This window comes from Leopardus geoffroyi, chromosome X, assembly GCF_018350155.1.
Source record: "Leopardus geoffroyi isolate Oge1 chromosome X, O.geoffroyi_Oge1_pat1.0, whole genome shotgun sequence".
Taxonomy (NCBI): domain Eukaryota; kingdom Metazoa; phylum Chordata; class Mammalia; order Carnivora; family Felidae; genus Leopardus; species Leopardus geoffroyi.
Genome location: NC_059343.1, coordinates 57457846 through 57470677, shown reverse-complemented (window position 1 = coordinate 57470677; position 12832 = coordinate 57457846). Strand labels below are relative to the sequence as shown.

The following is a 12832-nucleotide window of genomic DNA, read 5'->3' as shown; positions in this document are numbered from 1 at the left end:
AGAAAGCAGGAAAAGACCTCTCTGACCTCAGCCGTAGCAATCTCTTACTTGACCCATCCCCAAAGGCAAGGGAATTAAAAGCAAAAATGAACTACTGGGACCTTATGAAGATAAAAAGCTTCTGCACAGCAAAGGAAACAACCAACAAAACTAAAAGGCAACCAACGGAGTGGGAAAAGATATTTGCAGATGACATATCAGACAAAAGGCTAGTATCCAAAATCTATATAGAGCTCACCAAACTCCACACCCAGAAAACAAATAACCCAGTGAAGAAATGGGCAGAAAACATGAATAGACACTTCTCTAAAGAAGACATCTGGATGGCCAACAGGCACATGAAAAGATGCTCAACGTCGCTCCTCATCAGGGAAATACAAATCAAAACCACACTCAGATATCACCTCACGCCAGTCAGAGTGGCCAAAATGAACAAATCAGGAGACTCTAGATGCTGGAGAGGATGTGGAGAAACGGGAACCCTCTTGCACTGTTGGTGGGAATGCAAATTGGTGCAGCCACTCTGGAAAACAGTGTGGAGGTTCCTCAAAAAATTAAAAATAGACCTACCCTATGACCCAGCAGTAGCACTGCTAGGAATTTACCCAAGGGATACAGGAGTGCTGATGCATAGGGGCACTTGTACCCCAATGTTTATAGCAGCACTCTCAACAATAGCCAAATTATGGAAAGAGCCTAAATGTCCATCAACTGAGGAATGGATAAGGAAATTGTGGTTTATATACATAATGGAGTACTACGTGGCAATGAGAAAGAATGAAATATGGCCCTTTGTAGCAACATGGATCGAATTGGAGAGTGTTATGCGAAGTGAAATAAGCCATACAGAGAAAGACAGATACCATATGTTTTCACTCTTATGTGGATCCTGAGAAACTGAACAGAAACCCATGGGGGAGGGGAAGGAAAAAAAAAAAAGATTAGAGTGGAAGAGAGCCAAAGCATAAGAGACTCTTAAAAACTGAGAACTGAGGGTTGATGGGGGGTGGGAGGGAGGGGAGGGTGGGTGATGGGTATTGAGGAGGGCACCTTTTGGGATGAGCACTGGGTGTTGTATGGAAACCAATTTGACAATAAACTTCATATATTGAAAAAAAAGGAAAGAAACTGAAAAAAAAAATGATTTGCATTATTAAAAAAAATTAAAAAAAATATTCCCCTCTAAAGAAGGAGATTCCAAAGGCTTTTTCCATGTTCCAGATAAATCCCTCAAGCTGATTTTGAAGTCCCTTTCCTCAGCCTGGCCTTCAGTGCTAAAGTTGAATGATTAAGACCCTTTCCAATGTAACTATGCAATTAACTGTCAAGAACTTCCAGGTTTTTAGAAGATAGTGTTCCTAAATGCAAGGGGGGAAGACTGTGTTAGTAACTTTCATACAGTGTCATATAACAATGTTTCAGGGAACCTCAGCTGTACCGAGCATACTGAAACAAAGTATGGTCAGAGAAAAGGTGTTCACTTGGGTTTACGTCCATCACTTCCAGAGCTGATCCCAACAGCAAATAAGGGAGTGTTTAACAACAACAACAACAACAACAACAACAACAACAACAAAGAAGGGGGCAGGAGAGGATCCAGAAGAGTCCAGCCTCAAAATGCTTGAAAACCATTCATCTAGAGATGCTCAAGGGGCCTCCTGGCCTTAGAATATTGTTTATTCTTTGATCATTTAACATGAGGAACTAGGTTGATGTTACCTGGAGGCATAAGCTCCTGGGCTAATAATTAGCACAAATCCAATTTGGAAGAGGTTTCTCTGAGGACGGAAATAAATGTTTGCGACTAGCTGATAAATTCAACTCAATCCATGCTTGTATCTTGAACCAAAAAGTAAGTGGCAGAGGAGCCTAATCTTTTGAAGCAGCAGCTCCAAAACACGGTGATGATCTTCAAAGTTGGCCAAAGCTACCTTACATCAGGTTTTATCAGTACACCCAGTATTCTGTGCATGGAAATGTCCTTCTGTGTCTCCTACTTGGGAGATCTAAGGGTGTAAGAGAGCATCATTGTCTAAGGTTAAATTTGGATTCCTCCCCAAACCTATATTCCTGATCTTTCCTTTGATCTTCTTCCTACACTTTTCTTTCTCTCCTCCAGTGCCACTTTCCTTCTCAGTTCCCATCCCATCCCTCTTCCGATTTGTTTATTACAGTCAAACACAGATTTTAAAGGCCCACCTCCCTGTGCATTCCTTAGGCAGTCATGACCTCTCATGGCCAAAACCAATTTTTACTTTAAAGAAGTCTCCCTACCTGTGGCATGTCACAAAATTACAAATGGCTAGAAGTGTTTTACAGGTTAGAAATCCCTGGGAAACAACACTGTAAGCTAGAGAGAAGGCTACGCCTAGTGAATCTTCAGCCTTCTCCACTAATCTTAAGAAGAACAATGATTTTATGGAGACTTAAAAGGATTTTAATTCGATTACTCTCCTGTAGAACGTCCAAATCTCTAACAGCTTTTTGAGCTATATGGGCAGTGACCAGGCTTACCTGTTTTGAGGAGTCTTTTTCTCTCAGGATCTTCATCTCCTGGTCAATGCTCTCAATCTCTTCTAAGCTGATACCAATCCACCTTTGAAGGTGAAGGAGGTAATATTCACGAACACGCTCATCATCTGCTTGACCACTTTCCACAGCAGATTTCAGTGCGGACAACCTATGCTCCACCTCCTTCTTCTGCTTGTATCTGTTGCACAGAAAAGCATTACCCATGAACTCAAAAATAGAGCGCTATTCCATCAAAGGAGGCCACAATAAGAGTTTACCTTTGCTGATGACCAGGAAGTGAGTATGCCGGTTTCCCCTTTGGCAAAAATACAGATTCTATACCCCAGAACTCACCACCAGGGCAGTTCCCTCAAGACTGCAAGGCAAGGAATGGATGAATAGGGGCTCAGAAATACATTCTAAAGCTGGAAAATTACAGATATAACCTGATCTGAGCAACTCCTCCCATCATCTTCCAGGTGGAAGCTCAAGGCTTACTAGGTTAGATACTTAGTATCAAACAATGTCCACTTGGGAAGTACCACTTCAAGGAGTCACAGATTGCAAAACAGTCCCAGCTCTTCTGGCTCATCCTTTTGCTAAGGGAATCATATGGTTTGAACCAAGGAAATACTCTATTATATTTTTCTCAAGTACAAGGTGTTACACTAAGTGCTTTTATTTACACTATCACATTTTTTAAAAGGTAAGCTTTATGCTTAACATGGAGCTTAAACTCACCATCTGACCCAGCCAGGTGCCTAATATAAAGACTCACAACCATCCTGCTTGCCTTTTTCAGGATACATTCTACATGTCATCTATCATTCATCTGAAAAATATTTACTGAGTACCTATTGTGTGACAGGCACTCTTCCCAGTGCTGGATATACAGCAGTATATACAACAAAGTCCTTGCTCTCCTGAAGCTTTCGTTCTAGTGGAAGCAGACAAAAAGAGATGATGAGTCAGGTTGTGATAAGTGCCATGAAGCAGCAGCAAAAAGCAAGGTAAGGTGAACAGAATGATGGCATAGAAGTAGAACTGCTCTTATATACAAGGTGATCAGGAAGAGGTGACATCTGAGCAAAGACTTCAGTAAGGAAGCAAGCCATGCCAATATCCAAAAAAGTATTCTAAGGTGGAAAAGCAATACGAAGGTCCTGGAGTGGGAGAGAGCCTGACTTGACATGTTTGCAAAACAGATAGGAGGCCGGTGTGGCTGGTGTGAAGAAGAATGACAGTAAATGAGGTAAGAGAGATAGCCAGGACCACAATTTGTAGAACCCTGTGTGCTCCAAGACCCCAAATATTAAACACCAGGATATTTTGAGATAGGAAAGCCACTGGAGGCTTTTGAAGAGAACACATGACATAAATAGAGTGACATGAAAATTTTTTTTATAAGGGCCAGTCTGGCTGCTATACTGAGTATAGAATGTGGGGCGGGAGGTGGGAGGCAAGAATGGAAGCAGGGACATCAATTAAGAGGATATTGCCACAATCTAAATGAGACAGTGACTTGAAACAGGGAGGTGGAGAGATGTGGATGTATTTAAAATAGAAAACAGATTTATTGGATGTAAGGGCTTGAGAGAGAAAAGTCAAGGAAAAGAATCTGGAGTTCTTAACCTGAGGTCCATGGATAGAGTTTGAGGGGAGGAGGTCCTTGAATTCCCTGAAATTTAATATAGAATTCTACCTTTTTATTTTAAAAATTTTTTGGCCTAGGAGAGATCTGTAGTTCTTATCAGATTATCAACAAGGTCCATGACCCATGTAAAATCAAGAACCACTGCTCTGGAGACATTCTTTATTATACAAACTTTTAGGATCTTCTGATCCTTTTACCCAACAAATGGGGCAGTTTATATGTTACAAATAACTGTCACAGCATCGTCATTGGCAGCTTCTGAGCAAAACAGCACAAAGCTCAATTCCTAGTTCATGAATGCTATTACAGACATTGCTTGAGAACATTTCATTCTGGTCCCAATCCTACCCCCACCCTCTTTCCTGGATGTACCTACATCAGGAAAAAACGTACCAGGGCCTTAGAATGTATACAATCCAGGGTAAATTCTGGGTCAGCTTACTGGTCCTCTGAGTAATGTTCTTGTGCTTCCTCTCCCATTATCTGAATGCAGTGTAACCGTGCTCTCCAGCTGCTTCTTCACTTCCTCACTCCTACGATTTCACTCCTTGTCATCTTTGAAACTTCTAGCTCTTCCACTCCTGCTTTTTTGGCCAGCGTTTTTAAAACCGTTTTGTCTTAGTAAAAGAACCCTTTCTTCTTCCTCTCCTTCCTCTCCTTCTCCTTCTTCTTTAAAGTAGGCTTCACACCCAGCGCGGAGCCCAATGTGGGGCTTGAACTCACGACCCTGAGATCAAGACCTGAGCTGAGATCAAGAGTCGGACCCTTAACCGACTGAGCCACCTAGGCACTCCAAGAACCCTTTCTTCTTGTGAGAGCTTATTTGGAACTCCGTAAGTAATAAACAGATAAAAATCCACCCTAATTAAAATAGAGGAGCGCTCCCAACATCCCCCCTTACCCAGGCACTGTGGTGGAATCTTACAGCTCCAAGGGACAGATTGAAAATCACCATCTTAGACCTTCACCACTGTTCTAGATTTCCCATGGTGAGCCATTACATGGAAACACTCCCTACCACCCTAGGATCCCCAATGCCTGTCACCCTTCTGACTCTGGACAACTTTCCCCATTCCCTTTTTCTGGTCTCAGGCTGCTGCAGAGAGCTCATGAATTACAGATTTGTGTCAAATGAGTCAACAACAAATTCAAATGATCAAACTTTGGCCAAGCGGTCACTCTTGCTCATCCCTTTTTGTTCATCTTTTGTGGATTCCATGCCACCATCACACGTGCCAGATGGCCAGACAATGGCCATCAATCTCCTTCTTTCCCTTAAAATCTCTGTAGTTTCACCTTTCCTCCTTCCCTCGTCTTTAAGGAGCTAATGCTGTTTTTACCAGGGCGATGTCTTTACCATTCCACTTTTGCTATCAAACCTGTCACTACCCACATTTTCCCAGGACTCATGCTATCAATCATCCTGGCATCAGCAGTTACAATTTTTCACTCTACTGGTGCCTTTCCCCCATCCTAGAAACACCTTCCTTCAATCCATAGTCTATCCTTTCAAATGACCATTCTTCTCTGTCTGTGCCTTGCTGGAATGAGCACGAGAACTGGGAATTTGAAGATCTGCGTTTAAATCCTAGCCCGAACACTTATGAGGTAACTCTGGACAAACAAATTCTCATATCCCATTTCCTTATCTCTAAAATAGAGATAATAAGCTACATTTCCTGGAGTTGTTAACAGAATCAAATGGAACAATACACATGGAAGTACTTCATAAGCAGCAACAGAATACAAATATTGTTAGAGGATGGGAAAATGGAGGCCAGGAGGGGCTAGATGATGCCCCACTTAGTAAGTGGAGGAAATCAGATTGGTTACTCCAAGTCCAGGCTTTATGTGCAATACTGTATTGCTTCAATTTGTCTTATGACTACCGTGTAACTGTTCCTCCCACAGAAATTTCATGTACTTACTATAATCCTCTTGTTGTCTTGGGCTCTAGGGATACAGTGATACAATTATGATACTAAAGATACAATTAGTCAAGGTCTCTGACCTTTAGGAGTTTGCAGTTTACAGAATGACAGATAGTTACACTGTGATAAGTAACAAAAACTAAATGTTACAGTATTTAGGAGGGGAGCTTGGCAGGGAGAAGTTTCAAAGAGTACTTAACATTTGCTCTCTCTCTTTCTCAGGCTTCTAAAAGCACTTCTATCTATACTTTGCTGAGGGTCTTACTTCTGATTGCTCTTTCCCGCCTCTTTCTGCTCCCTTAATTTGCCCCAAGGTTTTATCCTTGGCATTTTTTCCCTCTCTGAACGTTTTTCCTTGGTAAACTATCCATACCCACCAAAAGCTCCTAAAGTTTTAGCACTAGCCACCAAACAGTCTCCTCCCAGTTTTAGTTACATTGCCCTCTGTCTATGGACATGGCTACCCAGCTGGCACTTCGGAATCTAAGTTCAGTGAATTTAACACTAGACCCATCCATTACTTACCTAGCTTCTACTTCTCTATTTCTGTCACAAGAATGGAGGTGCAGATAATCAAACCAGACTCATACTTACTGTCAAAGTTGAGAATCAGTAGAGAGGATATGTGAAGAAACAGGTTTTGAGAGAGAGGATATACCATTTAGGTGTTTTATGTAGGATGGCCTCAGTAGGTAAAGAGGGAAGACTTACAGAAAATAAACAAGGATCTCAACAATGTGTTTTCTAATCATACAAATGTTTCCTGCAAAACTAATGTCTTTAATAGCTGTCACTTCATTTTTATCTCTTCTTCCCAGCTGAAATACTATTATAACATGTCAATTTGTCTTTCTGCCTCTCACTTTCAGGATTCTATACACACATTACTTCCTTGTGCAGACCTCCGACCACAGTACTTTTAGCTTCTGCCTAACTGGACCATTCTGCATTCCCTGTACATACCTCAAGCGCCTTGGGCTTCTGCTCATGTTGTTCCCCCTGCTTGTCAACAATAAATATTTCTTGAGCACCTCCTCTTTGCCAGGCCCTGTGCTAGGCATACCACAGTGAATAAGAGAGAAATAGCTTCTGCCCTCAAGGAGTACACATTCTAGAGTAGAGGAGAAAGACAAAGCCCAGGATGACAGAAAAGTGAGGAGCATGTCATGCAAGGAGAACACATACAAAGACTGTAGTAGGAAGGAACTGGGTTTGTGCAAAGAACTGAAAGAAAAGGCAACTGGGGCTGGAACCTAGAGGAGAGGGTAAGCCTGAAGAGAAGCAGGTGCCAGACTGTGCAGGGCCTCATAGTTAGTGGTTTGGCTATTTCAGGTGAAGTGCTATTGGCCTACACTAAGGTATGATAGTAGAGACCCAAAGAAACAGAAGAACAGAAGATTCATTTTGTAGCTAGAACTGGTAGGCCTGGCTGGTGGATGGGATGTAGAGATTCAGAAGGGAGGAAGTGAAGCTAACTCCTAAGTGAATGGTGGTGCACTCAATGAGATGAAGACCTGGGTGTGGGGGCACATTGGGAGTTAAAAAACCAAGGGTTCAACTTAGGCCATGTTAAATCTTAGATGTCTGTGAGTCTGAAGGTCAGGAAAGGTCTGGGTTCATGACATAAATGTGGGAGCAATTAGCATAAAGATAACGTTGTTATCTTGTCTGGTAGACATTTTTAAAAAATGTTCAAAGACCAAGCTTTCCAGCCAAAGAAATGCAAGTAAAAACAATGAGATACCTTTTTTGGTTTTCCCAATTGGATTTTCTAAGTGTTAACGTGCAAGCCCAGTGTGGTGGGGCATATTCTAAAACTTTGTTATTGTGGAAAGCAATGTTGCTACCATCAAGTCTTAAAATATTCAAACCCTTTGATCTAGTCACTGGTCCTTCTAGAAATCTATCCTAATGAAACAGTGACAGATGCAGTTAAAGATGTCTGTTCATACCACTACTTACAAGAGCAAAACCAAAAGAAACAAACGAGCCCCCCCAATCTATACATAGTCTAAATATTTGACGATAAAAGATTAAATAATTGTGGCACAACTATAGGATGGAATATTATGTAACCATTAAATATCATGGTTTCAAAAGACACAGGGAAATGCTCACAATATGATGTTAGGCTTGAAGAGGATAAAAAAACTATATATACAGTATTATTCCACATTTATTAACTAAAGTAACTATATATCTGGAAGCAAATACATCAGGAAGTTAACAAAGATCATCTTTGAGTGCCAGGATTAAGGCCTTTTTTTTTTTAATTCAAAAAATATTGGTTTTCCAATTTTCTACAATCAGTATTATTTCTTTTACATTCAGGAAAATCTGTAATTTCCATTTTTGACCATAATTCAAGGCTCTTCTCAAGTGCATTGCATCCTGAAATTTCATCCTCATCCCTCCAACCAGATGTGCTCACTCCTTGGTCTTTCTCTACAACACTGTATCTCTATGGCATTTATAGTCCTTTTTGGGGTAAAGTATAATTATTTGGATACCAAACTCACTGCTTAAACTACCTGTTACGTGCCAATGAGCTGCCCCCACCTTCTTACAAAAGACATGATGCTGAATTCCACTTCCTATCAGTTTATCCCATTTCCTCAAAAATTATTCACTGTCACTAACCCTGAACTATATATACCACCTGAAATTATATTATTATTTACTAGCTTATTGTCTGTCTCCTCCACCAAAATAAAAGCTTCATGAGGCCACTGACTTCATCTGGTTCTCCATTACCTAGAACAGTTCCTGGTGCACAAGAAAGGCTCAATACATATTGGCCAAGTGAATGAATCAATTTTCACTTCTCTAGACCAGGCCTCTCCTCTGAGCTACATACTACCAGATACCTCTATCTGGAGGACTCCTAAACACCTTAAATGGCTCAATACCAAATTTTTACACTTCCCTATCCCCTGATTTGTTCTTCCTCCTCTATTCCCCATCTTAATGAGTTCCACAAGCCATCTACCTATCACACAAACGTGGACATCTTCCTTGTGTTGCTTCCATCTACCCCACCTCTCAGAACTAACTGATCACCAAGTTTTCTGCCGATTCAACCCTTCTAAATAAATCTGTCCCATCTCTTCTGCCACTGCTGTAGTGAGGCCTCATTACTTGTGACCTAACTGGATCTAATATTCTCCCTCACACCGCTTCCTAACTGCTACCAGTGTATGCTAGTTAAAATGCAAATATGATCGTGCTACTCTTTAAAAAAAAAACCCAAAACTTCCAGTGAATCCCAGTCAGCAACTGAAGTTTAGGTTCTTTAGCATGGCCTACTGGTAAGTGACATTTATAGACTAGTGACTATGTGCCAGATACTGTGCTAGCTGTTTTATGTGCTCTTATTTATGTTTCTTAATCCTATAAAACAGGTACAATTATTATTTTTACATGATTTCACATGAGGAACCCTGAGGCTCAGACAGGTTATGTAAGTTACCCAAAGTCCAATGGCTTACAGGTAAAGCTGGGTCTCAAACCCTACTCTGACTCCACAACCTGTACTCAGCTACTAAGATATAACAGTAGCTGACTTTGAGTATTTACTGTATCAGACACTGTGCTAAGCGCTTTTTGTGTATTTCTCTTTTCATCTTCAAAACTACTTTATGAAGAAAGACCTATTGTTATCCAATTTTACAGCTGGAGAAATTAAGGCACAAGTGATTAAGCAACTTACCCCAAGCCAGAGTGATTAAATGGTGGAACTGAGACTAAAACCCCTCCCCACGTTCTTAGCAGTAGGGCTGTTCCTTCACCTTCCTCACACCCCAAGTCTCCTTGGTCTGGACCCCACAACATTCTTCAGCATCGCTCCTTCCCCTTTTCCCTCACCCCTTTCATGTTCTAGCATCATCTGATTGCTTACAGTAGTTCCCCACATACATTCCAAGCCCAGCACTGTGCTCTTTCATGCCCCTGTAGCTTTACTAACACTATTTCCTCTGCTGGAAATAGTGTTTCCTCTTCCTCTAGATGATACTCCTATCCATCCTTAAACAACTCATCACAGGAGTCACCTCCTCCAGGGAGACTTCTGTCTCTCCTGCTCCTTCTTTGGTTAGGTGCCCTTCCTGTCTGTTCTCACAGTACCTGTGCATTTCTCCATCACATCCTTTTATATTGCTACTCTGTTTCTATGCCTCTTTTCCTCACCATACTGTATACTCCTCCAAGGTGGAGACCACCCATATTCCTACAAACACACTCAGTTTGTACCCCCAGTGCCTAGCATAGATCCTGGACACTGTGAGCACTAATCAAATGGTTTTTTACACTAAACTGAGAGTAAGCAACTTCAAGGTCACATGATGAAGCTGTGCAGGACTAACATTAGCTCAGGATGTTACACACCTGAGCCATTACTCAGAACAGAACTTCTCACTCAGTGGACCATAAATGGATTATAGCTACAAGACACTGTGCCCTTCAGAGATATCTACCCCATTGTACCATATGAATATTGCTGTGCCGTGCTGTGGGATATGATCGGGAGATGCTATGCTAAAGAACATTCTGCTGTTGGCAACCACAGGGTAGCAGAGGTCCGACAGGTATGACCATCTCAACAAAGGCAGAAGCTTCTTAAAAAACTCAGGAGAACTTCCTCTCACCAGGCCTAATGCTCAACAGGAACCAAAAGAGTGACAGACACCACTGTTCCCCTCCCTCCCAAAAACATGCACACACACACCCACAATAGCACTGCCATTGGGCAGTCCTCAAATTATAGCTATTGACCCACCTCTTTATTTTAGCCTGTCTTTGAGATGCCATTGCAACGAGGCTAGGATAGGCCATGGAGGAACTAGCAGTATTATTATCAGGTGAGTTGTTCTTGGTTTTGGGCAGCTCAAACTCTGCCACATGATAGTATTGGCACTGAGTTAAGTAGTTTAAAAAGTGTTCTCGAGCCCACTGCAAATGATCTAGACGCTTGCTGGGGTTGACTTGTTTCATGGCGAGCGCTCCTTGAAATGCTGGCACCAGCAGGTACTTCAGGTCGGTGGAAGCAATCTCTTCCAAATCTTCATTTCGGCTGGAAAGAGCAAAGAGGAGGCTGTGAAGCCTGGATGGGCAATCACACTGTAGCCCCTTGCTGCCTGGGGGAGGGGAGGGCGGTGGGTGTGCGAAGGGAGAAGACCCGAGGAACAGTGGCCGGTTTTCTTGAATGAAGGTGGCTGACGGCTCATACCCAATGCCTTTGCAAAGAGTCGACACTAGGGAGCAGAGTCGCGGGATATCAACTATCTCGAAGCCAGGTGGAGAACGTAAACAAGGTACACAAGATCGCAGCGGGAGGTGGGAATGAAAGGTTCCTAGTCCTTTTTAAAAGGGTCTCCTCTACCCAGACTCAATGACTCCACCCTTGGTAACCATTATTACCTCCGTTCTTAGCCATTATTACCCTGTCCCCCATACCTGAACAAGTCGAGCTGTGCTAACATTTCAACAGCCTTCTTAAGGAGGTCTAGTCCCTTGAACACCTTATCTTGGATTATCCGGGAACCGGTGGGCTCAGTCGCTACTTCCACTTCGTCCAGAAGCTGCTTGCTGGTTTCAAACAGCTCGGGAAGCCGCGGTGGCAGTAACTCGTCTTCTGCTGTTGCCATCTTGGTGGGAGGAAGGTACGCGGAAAACCTCACTTCCGGGGTCAAAGGCAATCTTGGAAAAGGAGAACTCGGCGAGTGTAAACGAGACCGGAAAGAGCGCTGTATTGGTCCAGTCGCTCCGTCGTTACCAAAGCGTCAAAGAACTTCCGGAAGCCACTGGTTGCAGACACTAGCCACCGGTTCCATAGGCTTATTTTTGCAGGCTGCTGCCTATCACAAGTAGTAGGGATCTGCTAAAAACAAGCAAACAGGCACATCCCTGGGTGCTGTTTTACGGTTTGCTCCTAGTGGCCGACGCCTAGCCGGGATGTTCCGTGGGCTCTGAGCTTAGCCGCGGCTGGACGAGGCTGAATTCACTGCGGGGCAGGCCAGGCGCACGCCTCACCTCACGAGGCGCTCCCTTTGTTGAGGGGCCGGGGCAGACAGGGGCTCCAGGCGCCCCCTCGCTCCCTAGGTTTGGTCGTCTGTGCGCTTGAGTGCGAAGTGCAAAGGGCGCCCCCCTGCGGCTTCCATGCATCCAGCCTCGGGAGCCCCAGCCTTCTCCCAGCCAATTCTGGGGCCCGCCCTCTTCCCATTCACGTCACCCTCCTACACACACACACGCACGCACGCACGCACGCATGCACACGCTACACCCCTCCCCCGCACCCCTGCGACCTATCGGCGGGGCTCCTACACGCACCCACCCCTCCCTCACACACCCCTGGTAACCTGCAACTCTAGTGACTCCACAGTTTCCTTTCAAAAGTTACTTATTTTGTGAAACCTTCTTTTATACCCCCCCCCGCAAGCCACTGAAAATTTTCACTTTCTGTGAATCTGTCAAGACACCAACGACAATGGATTACAGCTAGCGATTTACAACTCTATTTCCCTTACAAGAATGAGTCCGATTAAGTTTTACACCCTTCCAGCTAACCTAGTGCTCAGTGTCCTAAGAATAGAAAAAAAAAGTGGTCGGTTTGGAAAGCAACCCAATCATGCAGAACTGCGGTGTTCAATAGGGTAGCCTCTAGCTACATGGGGCTACTGAGCCCGCGGATGTGGCTATTTTGAAACGAAATGTGCTGTAGGCGTAAAATACACAACCAATT

At 43.3% G+C, this 12832-nt stretch overlaps 1 protein-coding gene across 1 annotated transcript in view; it reads right to left on the bottom strand.

Moving 5' to 3' along the window:
* IGBP1 (immunoglobulin binding protein 1) overlaps nt 1-12310 on the bottom strand; it is a 33313-nt gene extending 21003 nt beyond the window's left edge. The window contains exons 1-3 of the mRNA XM_045472692.1: nt 11548-12310; nt 10871-11164; nt 2515-2710 (exon numbers count right to left, since the gene is read on the bottom strand). Coding sequence (XP_045328648.1) covers nt 2515-2710; nt 10871-11164; nt 11548-11738 — 681 coding nt within the window. The 5' untranslated portion in view covers nt 11739-12310. The remainder of the gene's footprint in view (nt 1-2514; nt 2711-10870; nt 11165-11547) is intronic.
* Between the last annotated feature and the right edge of the window lie 522 nt (nt 12311-12832).